This window comes from Onthophagus taurus, chromosome 2, assembly GCF_036711975.1.
Source record: "Onthophagus taurus isolate NC chromosome 2, IU_Otau_3.0, whole genome shotgun sequence".
NCBI classification, from domain to species: Eukaryota; Metazoa; Arthropoda; class Insecta; order Coleoptera; family Scarabaeidae; genus Onthophagus; species Onthophagus taurus.
In genome coordinates this window covers 17605285-17627828 of record NC_091967.1, presented here as the reverse complement: position 1 = coordinate 17627828, position 22544 = coordinate 17605285, and the positions used below count along the sequence as shown (strand labels likewise).

Genomic DNA, 22544 nt, shown 5'->3' with positions numbered 1-22544 from the left:
ATAGTTACCTGTTGTTGTCCGATTATTGCTTAGTAACACCAATATCCTTAAAAACACCATACATACAACTTCCAAACATTTTTTTTGGAAAAAGCATCCGAGTTTTGTAATATGATGAATATAGGCAACCAAAATAACACATTTAAGTTGATTCTAAATTTAGTTAATATATTTAATTTTTTTTTTTTAATTAGAAATTCTAAACAATTAACAATTTAACAACAAAAGGTTAATGTTTAAACAAAAATTAAATTAATCTTCCAGTACACGCAGCGGATTGTGAGTTTCAAATTGCCAATAGAAACGATCGCCGGCAAAAGATGGCGCTTTTTATAAGTTATTAAATTTAAAATTAATTATCCGAATGTTATTAATATTTTATATTAAATCCACACAACTTAAACCATTTGCAACATAAGCCCAGATATGCGCGTATTTTTCACTTTTATTATTATTATTATTATTAATTTATTATACAGGTGTCCCGCAACGATTGTACAATACTTCACCAGCGTTTTCTTTAGCCCCAAAATGGACCGTTGTTAACATCATCAATTCAATTTTTGTATAATAATAATGAATCTCTTCATGTAGACTTAGAAGAAGCGGTTTTGAGAAGAATTGATGCAAATGCCTCAACCAGCATTAGAAGGATTTCTGCACAAGAAAACATCAACAAAGCAACTGTTCACCGCATTTTAAGGAAGTAGTTTCTTTTTCGTATCATTACAACATTGTTCAAGTTTTAACAGAAAATCATGGTGAAAAAGATAGATCTTTTGTAGCTAGGCCATACAGGAAAAAGTACTATTTTTCCAACCTGCCAGAATGATGATTGATGATGTTGCAATAGTGCGATTTATACTTTATGGTTCTTTATCTAAAAGGTAAAGCAAAAGAAAAGAAGTTTGCAATAGTTCTACATTTGTATGACTGATGATAAAATCAACAGAATGCAAAAAAACAGAAGAATTCATAAGAAATATAATGATTGATGTTTTAGTTTAATTTAAGAAAATGGTTTAAAGGCTAAACTGTGGTGGCAAGAATAGATACGAAAAGTAAAGGAAGCATTATAAATTATAATAGAAATTCTATAAGTTAACATTATTTAAAAAAATTTAATAATTAAAAAGTGATATATCAAATAGTAAAAGTATGCAACCCAATTAACATCTTTGTTTATGTTGCTTTTAAAAACTTAACCTTAAAACGATGTTAATTTTTTCAAAAATTATTTTATTATTGTTGTTTTTTACAACATCAACCTTACAAATCGAAGAATATTGTGAAATAGATGATATGGTTTGCAAAGGTGCAAGTTTTAAACAAAACTACAGGTACTTCTTTTCTATAATAAAATTTAAGGTTAAGAAATTCTAATTTTTGTAATTTTAGGTATTTATTTTATGATGTGAACCCTCCGGAAGGATTTAATCTTCGTAGAGATGTTTATATGAGATATGCAATATGGGCGCATAAATTAATGTTAAATTCAAGATTGGAGTATCATAAATATGTAAAATTGGTGTTACCTCCGTGGTCGAGGCTGTATCATTGGAGATATAGTGAAAAACCTGAGTTTAAACCTTGGTCCTATTATTTTGATTTAGAAAGTTTGCAAAAATTTGCTCCGGTTATAGAAATGTATCAGTTTTTTGATGGTAAGGTTATTAATAACCAGCTTGAATATGTTCATGGATTTTAAGTATTTTTGTAGATGTTAAGAAAACAGGAAGTAATAAAGTATTAATTGATGAAGTTTATATTTTACAACATTACGAGGATATGTTTCAAAGCGGAAAATTCATTGAAAAAATGTCTATAGAAAAATGTAATGAGCCAGTAGATCCTAACTACTTTTATTACAAAAATATCACATCAAATAATGTTAAATGTTTATCATTCCATGGTTTTACTGATCAACTTACAAATTTATTTGAAACTTCCTCTTCAAAGTAAGAAATCACTTTTTATTAAAAAAATACTTTAATTTATTGATTGAAATATTTTTAGGACATTTTTATTTATTCATGGTGAAGTAGTTTTACATAGTAATTTTGGAGATAAACTATATTGGAAATGTAGACGAAGTATGAGATTTAATAAACACTTAATAAACATAGCAAACGAATTTAGAAACAAAAATTTAAACTCTACTGATGTATCAGATAAGACTGAATTACCAGAAGACTGGAAAGAAGAAAAACCCCGAAGAACCGCTTTAGGTGGTCCATATTTGTCAGTTCATTTACGCCGGGGCGATTTTGTTAGAGCTAGACCCAAAGATACACCAACGATTTCCCACGCAGCGAAACAAATTAAAAATCGATTAATCGATCTGTCTATTAATAAGGTTTTTGTGGCAACCGACGCAAAAATTAATGAAATTAATGAGTTAAAATCTATTTTGGAATCTGATGGATTTCAAGTTTTATTATATGAGCCTAATAAAAATGTTTTACAAAAATTTGGTGATGGCGGGGTCGCCATTATTGAACAAATTATTTGTTCTTATTCAAGGTATTTTATTGGTACTTATGAAAGTACTTTTTCATTTAGAATCCAGGAAGAAAGAGAAATTATTGGATTTCCTGTTGAAAGTACTTTTAATAGGTTTTGTGGCGGTGATAGTTTTGAATGTGAACCACCTTCTAAATGGAAAATTGTTTATTGATATTATTTGAATAAATAATAACATACTTTTTAAATTATATAGAATATTTTTATCTCAACGAATTTGGTTCAAAATTGTTTATAATGAATTATAAAATATAATTCACTGCTTTTAATCCAATTATAATAATATCATAGATAGAAATTATTAAGTTGAAAGAAACCTATGACAATGTTATAGTTGTATACAGCGTGTTCTGATACTATGTAACTGATCTAAAATTCAACACAACACAAAGTTGTGTCAACACAACAAAATTCTATGGCTTTTTAATAAAAAATAACGTTGGCTGAGAAATGAGGTTTTAAAAATCTTGGTGAAATTTGCCAAAAAACTGAAAATCAAAATAACTCGAAAACGAAAAACGCTAGGTACCAATAACTTTTATCAAAGTCAACATATTTAAAAAAAATATAGCATTCCATTTAAAATGAAGGAAGTTGGGGGTCTACTTCCAGTTACGTGGGACACCTGTATATCAAAATTTCTTGTTTGTTAATACTAATTAGATAAAAATCAACTCAAATAAGACCATTTTTAAAAATTTTTAAATTTCAAAATAATTGTAATTTAGTCATGAAAATTGAATACAATTCTATAACGAATAGCAACAGACGAAAAGTTATTAATTATTATTAATAAATATTGTTCATAATGAATAAAAAGTATTCAGTTTAATCTAATTGTGAAGGTAATCTAACGTGCCATTGTATTTTAAAATATATTATTTTAAACAAGATAAATGACGATTTGTGTGTACATTTTGTTTATAGATATAGATGGAATGATAATCACAAAATGCTTCTTTGTAGTTCACGCATTTGTTATAAAATATTTGTTATTTTTTAATATATTTTTGTACTCTGTTTTGATCACAAAAATATGTTTTGATGCTCTTTTTACCCGTCTATGTTTCCTGGTAGTTAAAATATAGAAAAGAAGCTTATTTGATAACATAAATAAGTAAGAAACGCTAGTTATTAAAATATTTCGAAGTCTCACGTGTTTCAAGTCTGGACATGTTTATTATAGAAGCAAATTTCCAGCGATGTAAGACTTTTAATTTTCAATTGGCACTCGGTTACAGATCATAATAAACTGTTACCAGATAAATCGACCAATAAATAGGACTGTTTCATTGAGGATTTCCACGGAATCAATTAAAAATATTTAAACTTTATTAACTAAAAATATTTAAAATTTGAATTTTCTTATTTTTTTAAACATTTTTTATCGGCACATATTGATAAAGTTGTTTCAAAAATATTGTGCTGATTTTAAGTTTAAGCTGTTTTGATAGATTTGAATTTGTATTGAATTTTTACGTTGACTTTGATGACCAAATTTAAACCTTATCTTTTAGGCTTTACAACGATTAACGTCACGGTAACTTAATAAATGTTTATGAAGCTCATCCGTAAAGTATTAAAACAATTTAATAATTTCAGAATTTATTAAACAATTTTTGTGTCTACTTTACAAATTGTAGGTTCTTTTATAAAATACAATAATAAGATAGTTTTATAGAGGTTATTGAAAACACCTTAAAGGTTTTTTTTTAAATAAGTGATAATTACAAAGAATTTTTAGTTTGATATTATTAACATGTTCATTCCAGTTGAAACACATTCAATTTTAAAACCACATTATTTTTTTTTCTTATTCAGGCTTTTATTCATCGGGGGATTTCCTCAAGATGAAAACGCGAATCTGATTGGCGATTCTAACCCACAACACAAATTCCCCTTCCAAAACGAACACGCGCCAGACTCGTTGTCGTCTCATTTATCCGATATACAGCGATGCGACTTTAATCAGTTCGCTTGAAAACGTCGAACGTGTTCAGCAGCAAAAAAAAAGAAAATGAGCAGTGCCTGTTGTGTGGACCTACCGAAGACGCGAGGATCTTTACGAGTGAGAACGTCCAGTATAAGTAAAAGTAATGGTAATAATAATGGACGGGAATATAGCGACATCAATGATGTTATTTCGTATCCGAGTGTTAAATCTTTGGATACGGTGAGGAAGTTACCACCAACTACTGAAACTGTGTTAACTAAACCGTTTCCTATTAGAGGTAAGTTAAAAAAAAAATTTTATGCGGTAAAATATTTCTATGGTTATTAAAAGTTTTTTTATAAAAAATCTTGTATTTCAACAAGATACACCGTTGTTTCGCTAAAAATACAAGATTGCAGCTTAAAATAATTTAACATTGAAACACTTCTCAAGTCGAACGCAATAAGCTTTTCTTAAATACAACAAAGATATGATTATTTTTTATTTACTATTTCGTCTTAATCAGATTTTTTATGATTAAAAAGCCTTTTCTATTTTTTATTCTGTTTCGTAAGAATGTTGTAGTTATTTTTTTATTCCCTTGAAATGCATTAAAAAATGCATTTTAATAGAACTACAAAAAAAGAAACTAAATTTGCCTTTATTAATTATAATAAAAAATTGTTGACAATTTGTTAATTACAAGAAGTTGTTTGAAAAATGTTGTGTTTTGTTGGGTTATTTTATTTACATATTTAATTAAAACAAAAAAAATTTTTAATTGGAATATATCTACAAACACTTTATGCACATAATCGACAAAGACGCATTAAAACTAATAATAATAATATGTACTATTTACAATATCTTTTACGTTTTATCTTTTATCACACGTACACAAAGGTATTTTTCCACTACAAATAATTTTTATAACCAAAGAAAACATAAATCTTGTTTTACTAATTGTTTGTATCCAACCGAAACAACGTGTTTTTTTAAATACAAAAATTGTAACATAATCAGATTTTCTTTAACTACAGTTAAATATCTAATTCACAGAAAGCAAAACTTCGCTCTTTATAAATCGACATTCTTTGTATCTAAATCAACAAATTTTTTATTGCAAATCCAGAAATCTCTCGTTTTACGCATAAATTTTTATATGCTTAATCGGTGTTACATGTCTAGGGATTTAACTCCAACACTCGTGTAATAAATTAATGTTATTGAGCGCAAAGTTAAAACAAATTGTACACTATTTTGGCTAAAACAAAATGATGATTTCGACTAAAATAGTATCCCAAAAACAAAATTAGATTACACCTATTTCTTTTGGAATAAGTTAGTAACCACTTATTCCAAAGATTTATTAACAAAGATTCTCCCTGACAAATCTTTCTTATTCATCGCTTTCAGCATGTTTCGGAATAATCGTTGCTGAACACAGAATTCTGTTTTTGAACCATTTCAATTATTTCATGTTATTGCGGCTTCTTAGAAAACGTTGTCTGCGATAATAAGGTTTCTATTATCCCTATTTTAGATTGTAACTTGTTTGCCGCTCCTTTGACCTCAAGATATGCATTTCCCCCTTTACCTCCATACACTTTGGGATATTCAGCGAGATTTCTTCCAATTTTTCAACATTTACATTACCCATTAAGTGTATTAAATCGCTTCAATTTTGACATATTCAGCAGCGAAACTTCCCTTCAGTTTGGTCACCTTTCAAAGATTTTTAATCCCTCATTTTGATGAAAATAAAATTGACACTAGCAGCGTTAGGTTCCAACAGGGTGGAGCTACGATGAGGATTTCCATGGACTTTCTCAAAACTACTTTTCCTGGACTCATGATTTCTCGAAATGGTACCCCAGAGTGCACCGTCCATGACTTTTTTCTTTTGAGGTATCTCAAGCATAAACTGTACCATTGTTTAAGTTTCAACCATATATTCGAAAGCAACTTAACGTGAAAGAAACCCAACCCGAACGCAACACAAATTAACCCAACCCAACCTGAAAGCAACCCAACAGCATACCAATTACCAACCTTATAACCAAACTTGAGAATTTAACAAGGTTTTAAAATTTGTTCGTTTTGGTGCGTATTTATGAGTACAATAAAAGTCATAATCACTCATAATGTTCATAAACAAGTGGTTTGTAATATGTCTCTGGGTTCAGTTTATTAGAAGCAAGGGATTGAGATATGGAAACAACTGGAAAGCAGGGACTGGCCAAAATATGCCGAAGTTATAGCGGAAGGGCTACCAAAGTATCTGATGATGGTGATGGAGAGGGTAAGAAGGGGAAGAGGTTGGTAGTCAGGTTTAGATGTGCCAATGAAGAAAGTGCCAATAGATAAGATGAGGAGAGGGATGTAGACTATGTGGGGAAGGTGTGTGGGAACTATGTGGGAACACCATCTGGTGATGGAGTGCAGTAAGATGAGGGAAGAGAAGATGGATTGGAGGTAGGTGCTTGGGGAAGGAGATGGATGGGGAGATGGTGGCAGCAAGGAGACATAGGGTGATAGGGAGAGACTGTTTAAAGGGATAACATTTCTCGAGATTACACGCTTACCGAACCACATATTACTGATCTGATATTGCTGAGTCCATCCAATTCTGTCTAAAAATAGTCTTTCAACATGGCACGATAACGAACTCCATTGACCATAACAATGTAGTTATTTTCATGGACGAAAAATATGGTCCAATCACACCTCCGGCATGAAATCCACACTACACGGTTACTTTTTGTAGCCGCAATGAAGTCTCTTGAAGCACATGTTGCTTTCTTGCTATCTAATAACGCATATTTTGCTTATTGACAAAGCCATTCAGCGAAAAATGAGGCTGAAGATGATTTTTGGAGGATTTTCTTCAAAGTTTAGCAGAGCCCAATCTGAAAAGTTTCTGCACTTCAAATGATTAAGAGATGTCTTTCCATTAACGACGTGGAATCGACTGATTTAGCTCGTTTTGAAGTGAAGTTTATAGCTGCGATGTTTTCGGTACTTTGACGAGTGCATTGTCTCACTAAAAATTACACTTTTGTCTTCACTTTAATAACTAATAAAATCCAAATAAATTGTTAATGGTCCCATCGTAACACTTTCCATATTAACGTTAAAAAAATGTAAATCCACGTGGAATACTTGGACATAACTCGTATCTAAGATACACTATCGGAAATATTTCGATAAAACTCTTCACTTTGAAGTGACACTGAGAGCGATTGCAATCGTGTCTACGCGTCTTTGGATTGTATTTGACACACAAAAATATTAGTTTAACTCATTGAAACCAGATTTAATGGTTTTGCCCTTATGAATCATGATGATTTAATGGTCACTGCAGAGATTGTTGTATCTAATCATTGTTTCTGTTGATGGTTCTTTTATCCTAATTCCATATTGATAGCGCACAACATATCGGCACATAATTATTTTAAAGTATTATTCGAAATAAACCTACGTTTCTATGAATATTGATTTTTGTTTGCGGCCCACCTAAAGTTAATCCTTGTTTGTTTGGGCCTAGTTTGCCTTTGAGTTGACACCGCGTTTTTAATGGACTATTTAATGCTAAGTGTTAATAAAAATTGCTTAATTTGAATTAATTAAAAAATCCTTATTTTTATGAAAATTAACAAAAATCATAACATTATCTTTTGCGTTCTAAAGATGACTAAAATATAATCAAATATAAATTAAAACACAAAAAAAAGATAAATATCGTACGTCAATCAAGTCAACACGAAGAGTTTAGAGATTATTTAGTCATATGATTTAGATTAGTTAAGAAAAATATCTACAAATTGACGAGTCTAATTTAACAACAAAAAAATTCAGAATCTAATTATACATTTCAATATAATTTCGAACATTACCGCGCCGCATTAAACACGTATTTTATCGATCGATTAAGTAATTACGCAATTCAATAGATTATCTCATAAAGTGTTTTATTGATGGAAACAAAAACTCTATCAAAAGTAGTTATTTATTTATTTAGTTTTAAGATAAGACTCAATTATGTTATAAATGAAAAATTGAACCGAGACATACCGAGTATTAAAGAGAATTAAGATGCGGTTTAAATTTAGATTCAAGAAAACTACTTATGCCAAGAGCGTTTCCGTTATTTTCATCACTTTTGGCAAGGTCGATACCAAACATAACAACAAATGCAACTGAAATGTATTTTTATTTATTGCTTAATTTATTCTTAATTCTTTTTAAAGTTTTATTGAATGATTTTTGGCACGTAGAACGAATTTTTTTCGATGCTGGACTTTCGCAATATTACCATCGATGGTCAAGGCGTTTCGCGAAAGAACTAAATGGTGTTCTTGATCTTTTGCAAATCCAAACCGAGACGTTTGTCACGTACCTAGAAATTACGTCTTTGATTGTAATATTATGCAAGAAAATATTTAAAATTATATTATTAAAATAATTTCTTAATTCAAAAGGAAACAAACAGAAGTTTTTTAATCTAAAATATATTAACACTTTTTGATTTCTTGTTTACTTAGAGTAAATAAAAAAGATAAACAAATTGATTGAGTATAGAATGGAATTTAAAAAATATTTATCTAATTCATTTATCTTTTTGTATTTATTATAAAGTTATTAAAGACTCCCAGTATCTTTATTACAATTTAGTTATTAAATAACAAACTTTACTGCTTTAATTTTTTTTTATTTTTCTAAAACGAAAATATACCACGAGCTTAACGCGTGTAGCTGAAATGAACGCAACGTGATTCTAACAAAATGATCCATAACCACACATGTATGTATTGTTAACTTCGGTTTTGGATGTAAACACCTTCCTCTCTATGTCAAGGTTGCAACAAACGACAGTGGCCCCATTTGTTTCATTAATGTGATTAAAAAATAATAATAAAATCAAAGAAAATTTATTGCGTTACTCATAACCATAATAATAATAAACAATAATCACATGAACAAAGAAATGACTGGTTTATTACAACAATAAAAATTATTTTTAAATCCTAATTTCCGGAATATTAAACAAACACTAAAGCGTTTTATCGATTCAAATTGTGTTCGTTTGTATTTAGTATGTTATGTATTTTTTTCATTGGTTTGTTTAATTGAGACATTAAAAAATGTGTTAGGAGACCCGCAAATCCATAATCACGCGGTCAGACCCGCGAGGTTTCTATAAACAATGGTCGTTTTGCAAAAACGTGATAAAGTAAATAAAACGGATCACGAGTTAATCACCAACCGCTTTGGTTCTAAAACTGTTATCAACTCGAATATGAAATTGCGTTAAAACTGCATCACCAGCCATATTCTGATAAGACAATGGATTAAAAGAGCATAAAATTAAACAACAAAAACGTGTTATACATTTATGTTTGCCTTTTAATAGATACGAAATGAGTACGCAGTATTTTGTGACAAATATCAATCAATACGGAGGAAATAATGAGGCGATTCTCTCCGTATTATAATGTTGATTATTGCGACAAAAGGGTAAAGTACAATAAATTGTTGTGAGATGTAAGATTTCATTTTTACGACTTTGAACGGATTCCCATTATTTATTTTCCTTTTTAATTTGTTTGTTAATTAATCTTTACTTTGATAAATTTCTCAATTTCTTCTTTATCTAGTAAAATTCCCCCTTGTAATTTTACTTTAGTGCTTATGACTTTGAAAATGATTGAATAAGTTAGTTGTAATAACCACTGATCCCTCTTAGTGATGGTTTTTAATTAAAACTTTAACTAGAACCTCCCGAGTTATGCCGTGTGTTTATTAAGACTGTTTTAATGTTTCGGATGCCATCTTGCAACTTTCTTCAGAAATCAATTTAAAAGTGAAACGAATATTAATTTATTAGGAAACCGATGATTTAAAATTTCTCTTGCTTGTAATGTAGCATGTGCAGAAGATCCACCGTGTTGAAAAATTGTTGCACTGATTGTCCTCTAAAAAAACCTGACAAAGTGTTCCCACAAATATCACTGTAAGTTTTGCCATACTTGACATAAAATGTGGATCGATAATCAATCTTTTAAAAATTCTTATCTAAACATACACAGACATACAATATGAGAATTTTTATAGTGCTAATTATGGTAGTTGTGGTAAATGCAAACTTCTTGTTGGCTGACATGTGCTTTAGCAGTAAACAAAATATTATATAAAATGTTACAATTATGATAAATTTCGAACAGGCTTTGAGTGGTATTGAGTACATATGGTTATTAGAACAGAGAGTTGGGAGTGACGCGTATTTTTTTGACAGTAAAGGTGTACTGTCGAAAGAATTATTCTTAACATCCTGCAATAATGGTTCTTTTTGTTGCCATGTATGGTTTCAAGATCCATCGGTGTAGTAAGCACGTTTTCGAACAATATATCATATATCCCCAGCATAACTTTTGTCTGGCCAAATTTATTACATTCAATAACAAGTTCTTTGCAAGCACCTTGCGTTTTTTTGGCTGTTTATGTCACACTTTGCTATAACTTAACCGTAGCTCATCTCAGCAACTTTTAGAGGGCTGCTAGAGATAGTTAAACATGTAAAGAATATGCGTATACTAAACAACATAGTAACTAAAGTTAACATAAAAAAACACTTACTGCTACATTCAAAGAAAGGATCAAAAAGTTTATATTTACTTTATAATCTATTTATGAGGTAAAAACGTCTATTGGTGATTTTGAAAAAACTGTTTCTATTTTATTAGCATCATCATCAATATTAGGGTAAAGGTGGCTATTATGTTACAAAATTTTGAGATAAGAAAATCTATTATCTTGGTCCAATCGCTTTATGTGCTATAATATCGGATCCTGTAAATTAAGGTTGTAATTTATTTAATATTGAATTTATCTACAAATTCTCTTCAGCATCTTGTCCACATCAGATATCTGTAAATACATAAATTGGCATGTTTGTGTCAATTTTCTTTTCCCAACCCTTAGATATGTGTTCTATATGAAGATATTCACTTGTATCTAAAGCCTGATGAAATGCTACATCCTGAAGATAAGATCAATTGAGAGTAAATTTTTACACATTATACGAAATTTATCATCATTCTGACTTTTCGCATAATTCTTTGCTTACTGCTGAAGAGCATCTCAGCCAACAAGGAATTATCACAACCATCATTATTGACACTATAAAAAAGCTGATATTGTACACGTTGGCAAAATCGGCAAAAACGTCTCCAACATTGAGATGTTGGAGACGTCTTCGTTTCATTACTAACACCCCTTTCTTCCATTTCGAATTTGTTTCTAAAGAATGTTACAACATGCAATACAAAATTTAAAACATTATTTTAATAGATGAACTTAAACCCGGAAGATTCTAGTTTTATCTCTTACATCGATCGTAAATTTTCGACCTTCGAATTTAAAAATTAGTTCATATTAATTTACCATAGCAATGAAAATTACTGATTATTTTAATGACCTTTGACTATTAACTTTAGATATGTTAATATAAATACAAAAAGTACTAGTATTTGATTAAATTATCTGAATTTTCATTCAAAGATTAAGTTTTAAGCCAAACATTTTTTTTCAAAGAATAAATTAAACAATTTATTATTTAATTTTCATTGTGTCAAAGTTATAAAAAAAATATACATTAAAGTTATCTTGATTTAAACAGTTTCTAAACAAGTGTTTTATCAATTTGCTAGTTACTCAGGGGTCAAGGTTTGAAATGGAGACATAATTATTAACATTGATAATACATTTTTTTCTATTTGATACTGTATCATCTTTTCAATCCAGTGTCAAGTATTTTTATATTAATTTTTGAACCTTGGATATATTTTTTAACAATCAATAACAATTAATAAAAAAAGATTGGAAAATTTTGATTGGAAATTACTTAACTAAGGACAATGAACTCAATTTACAAAAATAAATCTTCAGGTTTTTTTGGTTTCTAATTGAAACATGTAACTTTTTTAAGGCTTTATGGTTTCAATTGGGATACCTTTCTATTTCTTATTTATACTACATTAATATCAACAAATTTTTTTACAAAATAAATACAACTAATTAAATTTTCTTATTCTTGTAATTGCTTTTCAGTTTTAGTCAACTCATATTTCATATATTTGAGTTGATCCATTTTTAGACAATTATACTCTAATTTGCTTTGTATATTAGCAATCATTCCAACCCAATTCAAGGCTTCTTTATATTTCTTTTGCGCCAAATGCATACTTTGAGGGACTAAAACGCCAAACCATCTCAAAGGATTTTTCACCTCGCTTTTTTCATCACTTTCTTTTACAAATTCCACGTCGAAATGTCTAAATCCCAAATCGGGGTTGATTTCACTATTTACAACAACCCCCGCTGAAAAATCATTGCTATCTTCGCTTGGTAATTGTAATTTAGATACATTATTTTGGCCAAGGATGTAGCGGGATTTAGCCAAGTTTGTTTCACCATCATTCATTGAGTCTTCTAAACTTAATTTGAGATCTATATACTCTTCCATTAATGTTAAAGAGTCTACGGTTAATTTGTCTAAGAAATAATTGATTGTTTCCAAATCTGCCATTTTTTTCCTGAAAATAAAGAAATTAATTAAAATATTTATATAAATTAGTCTAATTAATTTAAACTAATTGAATAAATAGGTATAGTTTATTAGAAATTGTACTTTTTTTAAATAAGGTAATGAAATGTCAAAAAGGCGAACATAACCTCGAAATGAATTTCAAGTTTTTATTTTTTTTAAGTAATGAATTTCAATATTTACATTAATTAGTCGAATTCATTAAAATAAATTGATTAAATTAATATGGTTTATTAGAAATTGTAAATTTTTTAAACTTTTTTATAAAATAAGATAATGAAATGTCAAAAAGGCGAACATAACCTCAAAATGAATTTCAAGTTTTTTTTTTTTTTTAAGTAAAGAATTACAATATTTACATTAATTAGTAAAATTTATTAAAATAAATTGATTAAATAGGTATAGTTTATTAGAAATGTATTTTTTTAAACTTTTTTATAAAATAATGAAATGTCAAAAAGGCGAACATAACCTCAAAATGAATTTCAAGTTTATTTATTTTTTTCTAAGTAATGAATTAACATATTTACGTTAATTAGTCAAATTCATTAAAATAAATTGGTTAAATTGATATAGTTTATTAGAAATTGTAATTTTTTAAAACTTTTTCAAAAAATTAGATGTTGAAATGTCAAAAAGGCGAACATAACCTCAAAATGAATTTCAAATTTATTTATTTATTTCTAAGTAATAAATTAATATATTTACGTTAATTAGTGAAATTCATTAAAATAAGTTGATTAAATAGGTCTAGTTTATTAGAAATTGTTTTGAAACTATTTTTACAAAATAAGATAATGAAACGTCAAAAAGGCGAACATAACCTCAAAATGGATTTCAAGTTCGTTTAAGTGAAACGTTGTGATAGTACAAAAACTTGAAGTAGTAAAAAGATGCAACGAAAAAATTCGCAAGCACGTGCATTTTATTCGCTAACTCCTTTTAGCATAGAAGGTTATCTCTACCCGTGCGGAATTATAGACCAGTTTTTCTCGAAGGTCAGCAGTAGAAACAGAAACCCGGTCTCAGCCACGTTGCTCTATACGAAAAAAGTACAATCTCTCGTTACATAGAGGGCCCAAAATACGCGTGATGGCTGCTGACAATCAGAAGAACAATTTTAACAACAACAACCACCAGTCTGTCGGGTGGAAGTTCCTTAACAAAGAAACTTTCGAGATTGGTACGTAAAATCTATTAATTAATACAACTTTAGTAATTCTTAAAAAAGTACCCAAAAAGGGCAATTATAAAAAAAACATTACTTACTGGAATATTACCGTTTTCGATGTAATTTTTTCACTGATTCATCATATGATCTGTCAAAAATTGCGCCATCTATCGGTGGAAAATAAAACAATATGTACACTTGGTTGCCTAAAGAGTGTTTATGTGTCAAAATTTCAACTTAACCTAAAAATTTTCTTAACCCAAAATTTCTAATTATGTCTTTTAATACAACAATAATTTGTTTTGTATCGTTTTTCTAACAAAGAAAAATTCGTTAATTATTGTAAGTAATAACAATAACTGATTAAAAATATCTTTTTTTATAATCAAAATATTTACTAAATTTCATTCTCCTCCCATGAATTAAACAATAATAAGTTAAAAACAAACAAGACAACATTAAAACCCGATAACGTACAACAACAAAGCATTATTTAAGTTCGTTAAACATAAATTTTTGAAATCTAAGGTCAAATTTCACATTAATTATTTTTGCAATAATAATTGAGTTATAAATTGTTGTTATTGCGTTCGTTTTATAAATTAATTTAGTTTGTTTACACCCGCGTGTACATGTCGTCATCATAGCGTTGCTATTAATAAGACCTCGTACTGTGCCATTCGCAATTCAAAAACTTTCTTAGCCGGTATACATTTGAATTAAAGTGAATGCCTACACTCAATCTTAAAGTGAAATTTAAAGGATAAGTATCAAATATGGATGTGAATGAACAGGATGGTGAAGATATTTTTGAAAAAATGCTTTTAAGACGAAGTCAATTGGTTCGAAAAGAATCAATAAGAATTGGTAATATTAAAATAAGATTCTAAAATTATTTTATAAAATTCTTTATTGATTAATTATTTTATTTAATTTGCAGGTGAACGTGCTAATTATGTCAATAGCCCCCATGTTATTGCTATGGTTGGATTGCCAGCTCGAGGAAAAACATATATTTCAAAAAAACTTAGCCGATATCTTAATTGGATCGGTATCAATACTAAAGGTGAGAAATAAACGTCGTTAAATTTAATTTTATTTGGTAACTTGCCAAATTAGTTAATTCACTTAATGTTAGGACTATTTTTAGTGGGATAGTTTTATTTAAAATTTCCATAATATTTTGTTGAATCGATTTCTTATTTATTCAAGTTCTTATCAATTAATAACAATAACTTGTTAAGTGATCTTGAGACATCAGAATCTATTGATAGATTTCTTTGATGACGGTTAAGGTCAAATTTATTTTTATAAATATTCCTACAAAATTAAAATTCCATTATCAAAACTTTCCATAATATAATTTTATGATGGAAAAGTCATCTATGAAGCACTACTAGTATTTAGTACATCACTAAGTATAAATTTAGTTTATTAAATGGTTTTTGTTTTCTTAATCATCATTATTATCTTATTATTAAAGAAAGGTTCATGACTTTATTGGTTAATAACCTATTTTAGTTGAGTTGTATCTCACATCTTCTTCATTCTCTTGCCCCCATTTATACCTTACAGTATTGGGTTTTGGATCCATCTTTTATTCATCTTCTTAATTCTGGCCATAGTTCGTACTTCCGCGACTCCCTTCCCTCTTCTTTCAACCATCTTCTCAATCTCACCCTTGGTCCATTGGTCTCATGGTCTACCACACTTTCTCTTTCCTTCTAAATTTATATCTAAATTCGCACTAGCACCGTCTTTTGTTGGCTTGCTGTTTCAATTGGCATTATTTAAATGAATACAAAAATTCAATATTGTTGACAAAGAATAATAACAATAACTAGTGTTAACTAGCACTGTCACTAGAACTAACACACGACCTAGAACTAGAAACATTCGGGTTTAGCAGTATGTCTTCAGACTCAATTGCTGAGGGGAGCGGCCCCTCTCGTCACCGCGACTTATAAAATCTATTATAACTTTAGCCCTCCAAAAGTTTAGGGCAAATATAGGTCCTTAATGAACCTTAGTGTTGCTCCAAAGTCTCGTTCCTTTATGTCGGTAGGTGTCAAAAGAGCTTTACCGAAAATTTTGTGTTTAAAACGGCCTCTGGCAACGCAATTACACGGTATATGTTCAGCCGTTTCTGACTTGTCGTTGAAAAGTTAACAAGTTTGATCCTCAACTTGTCCAATGTGGAAGAGGTGGTATTCTAGGGGCGCATGGCTGGTCACGAAACCTGAGAACGTCCTTACATCCCCTCTGCTGAGGCATAAAATCTTTTTGGTTTTGTTTTGCGATGAAGTTATCATACCTACTCTTCGCTTGTTTGTGACCTGGAAGTTCTTTCCAGCGTAAGACTACCTTTGAGGCCTCCCAACTGTTGATTACTTGTTTTAGGTGGCATCTTTGTAGTCCACAACCAAAGAGGCAGCGTTTTCGCTGCCTCTTGGACCAGCTTGTCTGCCTTCTCATTCCCTCAATGTCTCTGTGACCTGGAACCCTCCATAGAGTAACATCATTGCCCCTAGCGAGTTCTCTCAGGTTGCTGGTACACTCTCTGATCAGTGCGGAGTCACACGTGTAGGCCTGTGAAAATGTTTATGGATGCACCTTTCTGTCGCTTATTTCGGCAATACTGTTGCTGTGTCGCTCATTTCATGTTTTCTACTGATTGCGCATTTTTAACTTATCACTGCTTATTATTTCTCTAATTATTGTTGTTAGTTATTCTTTCTTTTGAATCTTTTTTCATTGATGATACCTATTTTTTGACGCAGAGGAGGAGAAAATACTTTATGCGTTTCGGCCTGCTGTTGACGCCTTAAAGATGGTGTGAAAAGTCTGTTTCACAATAATATTCACTTCTACGTCTTCTTGTAAATTTTTTCTTAGATTCTGTCTTTCCTCACAACACCTGGGACACGCAATAATGGTATGTTCCACATTGTCCACTGCATCACAATATGGACACTTTGGCTTCTTTTATGCATGAAGAAGGTGTTATAGAAAACAGCCATGCTCAGTTATCAATTGAGTGATGTAGTCATCGACACTTCCTTGGTTGCTACGCTGTTATGTTTCTTATAAGCCGTTGCAACACTTTTCGTTGCAAGCTCACAAATTTTTTCTATGTTTTTTTACCTATATCGCATCCTGCTAAGACTGGCAGGCATATAACAGCACGTCTAGAAGTGAAGGATCCGGCTCTATATGGCTCTTTCACTTCAGGTTTTACCAATTTTATCAAGTTTAAAATCATTAAGCAGAATTGCCTCTGTTTTTTCTTCTGCGATCCCTTCCCCATTAGTTTTCAATTTATTCATAAAGTCTGCAAGCATAAGGAGCGACTGCAATATGAATAGTTTCGGGACGCTTCCATACATTGCTTATTTATTACCATCATATATATCTCGTTCAGGTATTCTTTTATACACATAATTAGGTATGTTGATATCTCCCTCCGCTTCAGGCTATTTATGATTTGCAAAACGTACATTTTGCTAAATTATGGAGACTAGATAAAAAGGTTTGTAACTACATTTCAAAATTGCCGGATTTTAAGTCTGTTTTTGCATATTTAGTAGAGTTCACAAAACAGCTACTATTAAACGAAATTAAAATTCTAAATTTAATAAAACTAATATACAGGTGTATCAGGTATGAGTAGAAAATTCGAGGTCTGAAGATGTTAAGAAGGACAAAGAATGGGACATTGTGTTATCAGAATTTTTTATTCAGAAAGAGGAGATCTATAACCCCTCAAATTTTTTCTACTCATACCTGTTACATCCCGTAGATATGTAATGTAACTAAGTCCTGAGAGGCTTAGCTGATAACAGAGCCAAGTTAATCTATACAAGTATCTTATTTTTATTGGCCTCTATCAAGGAGTTATTGCAAAGGAAAACTACCAGAAAACAAAATTTAATTGAGTAAACCAAATTGAACTAATTAAATTAATTGAATCAATTACGAGAATATATTCAAAAAACGTCAAGTGCATCCAACTGTTTGCATAAATAATGACAACCAAAATATAAGATTTTTACATTAACCCACATCTATCTAGCTCGCAACATATCATCCAAACGAGTAGATGTACAACGGAAAGTGTTCCCCCAATATTTTCAAAAACGTCTGATAAAACTGGGATAATATAATCTATCTTATATATCTGATAAGCCACAGATCCTCAATATTTTGAATGAATGGAACTCTTTTAAAGAGTTCAAATCTCCAATACTGTCATGAATATCACGCCTATCAGCAAACTCTCGGTCATTTGAAAGGGCTCCAAAGATTTCGTGAATCCATTACTCATTACAATTAAAAACTCGTGCAAAGTAAGCTTTTTCCTCAGGTTCAAAATAATTAGTCAAAGTGTTGGTGAAACTTAACAGTTGTTCATAATAATGAAAATGTGTCTTGACAATGCTCGAAAATTAATAATACAAGAATTTTTAAAAAAATGCAAATTATGAAATATTCAAATAACAATAAATTAATTGTAGACCCTTAGAAGTGCCAACTATGATCAAACCTGGCGTTTTGTTTATGGAACCTTTCGTAACATTGACTTACATGGTGTTAAGTCACTACTTCTGCTTCCTGCAGACGTAGTGCACTCATCTCTGAAATTTTTGTTAGTTTGCGTTGAGACCGTAAATCTTGCGACAGAGATTTTTATTTGTTGCCCAATTTTTTTCATAACAAGAACAAATATAGTAATAGATGCAAAGCAGGTCAATCTTCCTTATTGATCAATACTGCAACATTTATGTTGATCAGGTGCAACGCAATATTGCAGCTGACGCGAAACAAGAATGTCTTATCTTAACTATTAAAAGGCTACAGGCATTCAAACTGTGGTGATATTGCATGTGTTTGTAACAGACTTCATTTTTTCCCGAATACTTCAATGTGGTCATATAACCGATTGCTGCCTAGGTTGATGGGAAAGAAATAATTAGGTCATCATTCGTATCTCCTAGAGAATTGCCTCTGAACTTGCTGAGGTTGAGGAGTCGTTGCCTTAGGTATCGTTAGGTAAGGGTAATGGTGTGCCATGATTAAAAAATGTGCTCATTAGAAATTATGCTCCAGCTATATCAACCCCAATACTCACACTTCGATAACAAACAGCTTATAAGAACGTCTTATACATGTACAAACTGAATAGAAAAAGCCATATATCAAATAATCCATTCGCAAACAAGCTTCAAGCATATATTAAGTCCAAAGAAGTACTAATATATTAAAATTTGTTGTTACAATTTATCATTATAATGCTAAATATCATATAAGTATTAAAAACCCTAACTAATAATCCAAAGTGTCGCGGAAACAGAAATATTAAAAATACTCAAAAATATTTTCAATTTATTTCCAGTATTTAATCTTGGCGAATATAGAAGACATGCAACTTCATCGTACCGTAGCCACGAATTTTTTAAACAAGATAACGCTGAAGCAATGGCAATTCGAACGCAATGCGCCGTTGAAGCCCTACAAGACGTATGTTTATGGCTAGAAAACGGAGGCGAAGTAGCCGTTTTTGATGCAACCAATTCCACAATGGATAGACGCCGAATCATCCACGACATCGTCGTAAAAAAGATGGGTTTTAAATTGTTTTTCGTCGAATCCATTTGCAATGATCCGAAAATTATCGAACAGAACATCAAAGAAGTCAAAGTGGGCAGTCCCGATTATGCCGCGATGACTTCCGACGCTGCTTTAGCCGACTTCTTACTTCGAATACAACATTACCAGGACCGTTATCAACCGTTGATGGAAGAGAAAGAGAGTGATGTTTCGTTTATGAAGATTTATAATACCGGTGAGAAAGTGGTTGTTCATAAACACGAAGGGCATATTCAAGCGAGGATTGTTTATTATTTAATGAATATTCATATTACACCAAGAACGATTTATTTATCAAGAGTAAGTTTTAAAACATTAATTAGTTATCATAGTGTGTGTAACAATTTTTGTTACAGCATGGTGAAAGTGAACAAAATTTAATGGGAAGAATCGGTGGTGATTCAGATTTAAGTCAGAGAGGTCGCCAATATGCGACAGCTTTATCGAATTACATTAAAAATCAAAATATTGAAGGGCTTCGCGTTTGGACTTCTTGGTTAAAACGGACCATTCAAACGGTGGAAGGAGTTCCAGCTCCTCAAGAAAGATGGAAAGCTCTTAACGAAATTGACGCTGTAAATATTAAAATTTAAACAATTATAGTGAAACCTCGATGGAGGGAGCCACCATGCGCAATGAAAAAATTACCTTGCAGAATTTTCTCTCTTACCTATTTTACTCCATTATATCGAGATTTTACTGTATTAAATTATTTTTTGATGATTTATTTTTATAAATGATTTTTTTAAGGGAATTTGTGAAGAAATGACATATGAAGAAATTAAAGAAAAGTACCCGGAGGATTTCGCGTCGCGGGATCAGAACAAGTTCGCTTACAGATATCCGAGGGGTGAGAGTTATGAGGATTTGGTTGCGCGATTGGAACCGGTTATTATGGAATTGGAAAGACAAGGAAATGTACTGGTCGTTTCACATCAAGCGGTTTTAAGATGTCTTTTAGCGTATTTTCAAAATAAATCAGCAGGTAAAAATCTAATTCGATTCATTTGGCTTTAAAAATTAATTGTTTTAATTGTAGATGAATTACCTTATCTTGAAGTTCCTCTTCATACTGTAATCAAACTAACTCCCGTCGCTTATGGATGTCGAGTTGAACATGTTAAGTTACCTGTCGATGCTGTAAATACTCACAGGTCAAAACCTAAGGTAATTTATTATTTTTTTAAATAAAAAAATGTTTAATTTTTTTGCAATTAATAAAAATAGAAATGTTTTAAAACACTTTATAACAGAACTTTTAAAATATTTCTTAATGTACTGGGTGGTTCAAATTCGATGTCCTAATAGGCTATCTTGGAAACTATAAGAGTTAGAAAAAAAGTAGCTGACATGTTTTTTGAGAAACTTCCCCTAGAGGCCAAAATTGATGTCGTAAAACCAGCAAGTGCAATTATCTTGGTTATTATTATAGGTGGAGTATTATAAATTATAACTAAGACATTATTTGAACACTTTTTTACAGAGAATTTGATGACGTAGTCAAAAAAATTTTTTCGGTTTTAGATTTTGAGATATTATGACAATTTTCGTTCTTTTAAATGGAAACAACCACTTATTAAATTCGTTATTTTTTTTTTACAAAAATATGAAGTTAGATAGGTCTATTTCTTATTGTTTTAGAATAAAGTTAAAAATAAACTTTATTTTAGTGTCGTCAAAGAAATTAAATTTACAGTTTCCTGCAAATTACAGTAAAAATTATTCTACTAAAAATTTATATAAAATTTATTTTATTTTATAATATGATAATATGTAACATTCTAACAAGTTAAACTGTTCGTAAATTTTTGAATACAAACAAATGTTGCTATGTTTATTTAAATTCAATAAAATAAATATGAGCACCATCTATCAATAATTTATTACGTCATTTTATAATATTAAATATTAATAAAAAATGTGAAATAATGCAATCTATTCCAACTTTTGTGTAAAACAAATATAAATTAAATCGAATTTGAACCACCCTGTATATCATTTTCATTTTCAGCTTAATAAATAAATGAAATCATTGCGTTTTCAGATTCCTGGAAGCATAAGTGACGAACCTAACATAGAATGCACAGCCGTAATGAGCTAAATATTAAGATTATTTAACAATATTTAGTTCAATTACGCTCTGCCGAACCAAGCAGGGAAAACATTTCTTAGCCAATTTTCTAATTTTTACTCCGTTTATAAAAATGACGTTTTAGTGTGTTTGTTCTAAAAAAAAAGTTTTGGCCAATTTTATCGAAAAAATAAAAAAATTATAGAACATACACAAAACTTTTTGATTTTTTATTGTTTTTCTTTTTATTCTCGTGCATGTCCAATCCTCAAGTTTGTTTTTTTTTTTTGTTTAAATGGGAACAACAAAGAATTAAAGGATTTATAGGGATTGTGTTTTTTAAGGTTTAGATAGGCAACCACTTTTACATATTGATAGTTTAAAATGTTGCAGGGATTTATTTTTTTAATTTAATTTTATTAATTGTTTCAGATTCCTGGTTATTTAGAGGACAAATTTCTCTTTAAAAATCGATTTAATCAATAAATAAATGGATTCGATTGTTAAGTAATGAAACGACTGATCAAAAAAGTTGGTGCTTCATATTTCTTCCATATTAATTGTGATTTCTTTTTAAAGGAAGATACTATTTGAT

The 22544-nt window shown here is 30.1% G+C and overlaps 3 protein-coding genes across 7 annotated transcripts; 2 read left to right on the top strand and 1 right to left on the bottom strand.

Annotated features, from left to right (window-relative positions):
- Window positions 1–1177: 1177 nt before the first annotated feature.
- On the top strand, window positions 1178–2755 carry LOC111414364 (O-fucosyltransferase 2). The gene is made up of 4 exons (XM_023045686.2): window positions 1178–1340; window positions 1399–1664; window positions 1721–1958; window positions 2017–2755. Exons 1-4 carry the CDS (start codon window positions 1216–1218, stop codon window positions 2675–2677), a joined length of 1290 nt encoding a protein of 429 aa, XP_022901454.2. The 5' UTR covers window positions 1178–1215; the 3' UTR covers window positions 2678–2755.
- A 1729-nt stretch (window positions 2756–4484) lies between these two features.
- Window positions 4485–22517, top strand: LOC111414189 (6-phosphofructo-2-kinase/fructose-2,6-biphosphatase). 4 transcript variants are annotated; one of them, XM_023045450.2, is made up of 7 exons: window positions 4485–4754; window positions 15173–15298; window positions 19625–20178; window positions 20235–20453; window positions 20629–20863; window positions 20918–21045; window positions 22382–22517. In XM_023045450.2, the coding sequence occupies exons 1-7, from the start codon at window positions 4541–4543 to the stop codon at window positions 22433–22435; spliced, it is 1530 nt and encodes a 509-aa protein (XP_022901218.1). In that variant the 5' UTR covers window positions 4485–4540; the 3' UTR covers window positions 22436–22517. The 4 variants fall into 4 exon arrangements, with proteins under 4 accessions (XP_022901218.1, XP_022901210.1, XP_022901227.1 ...); XM_023045442.2 differs by lacking the exon at window positions 22382–22517 and adding an exon at window positions 21923–22167 and having other exon boundaries at window positions 4486–4754; XM_023045459.2 differs by lacking the exons at window positions 4485–4754; window positions 22382–22517 and adding exons at window positions 14154–14244; window positions 21923–22167.
- Window positions 12399–14404, bottom strand: LOC111414208 (coiled-coil domain-containing protein 115). Of its 2 annotated transcripts, none has more exons than XM_023045482.2 (2): window positions 14331–14404; window positions 12399–13050 (listed from the first exon to the last, which is right to left on the bottom strand). In XM_023045482.2, exon 2 carries the CDS (start codon window positions 13041–13043, stop codon window positions 12543–12545), a length of 501 nt encoding a protein of 166 aa, XP_022901250.1. In that variant the 5' UTR covers window positions 13044–13050; window positions 14331–14404; the 3' UTR covers window positions 12399–12542. The 2 variants fall into 2 exon arrangements, with proteins under 2 accessions (XP_022901250.1, XP_071050511.1); XM_071194410.1 differs by lacking the exon at window positions 14331–14404 and adding an exon at window positions 14027–14090.
- Window positions 22518–22544: the final 27 nt, after the last annotated feature.

Excerpts from the sequence above, each read along its gene's own strand:
- LOC111414208 (XM_023045482.2), bottom strand. The coding sequence starts at position 13,043 with ATGGCAGATTTGGAAACAATCAATTATTTCTTAGACAAATTAACCGTA.
- LOC111414364 (XM_023045686.2), top strand. The coding sequence starts at position 1,216 with ATGTTAATTTTTTCAAAAATTATTTTATTATTGTTGTTTTTTACAACA. Across the intron at positions 1,341-1,398 it reads AGTTTTAAACAAAACTACAG|GTATTTATTTTATGATGTGA; the intron begins GTACTTCTTTTC and ends TTGTAATTTTAG. Across the intron at positions 1,959-2,016 it reads TTTGAAACTTCCTCTTCAAA|GACATTTTTATTTATTCATG; the intron begins GTAAGAAATCAC and ends AAATATTTTTAG.
- LOC111414189 (XM_023045442.2), top strand. The coding sequence starts at position 4,541 with ATGAGCAGTGCCTGTTGTGTGGACCTACCGAAGACGCGAGGATCTTTA. Across the intron at positions 4,755-15,172 it reads TAAACCGTTTCCTATTAGAG|GTGAACGTGCTAATTATGTC; the intron begins GTAAGTTAAAAA and ends TTTAATTTGCAG. Across the intron at positions 20,454-20,628 it reads CTCTTAACGAAATTGACGCT|GGAATTTGTGAAGAAATGAC; the intron begins GTAAATATTAAA and ends GATTTTTTTAAG.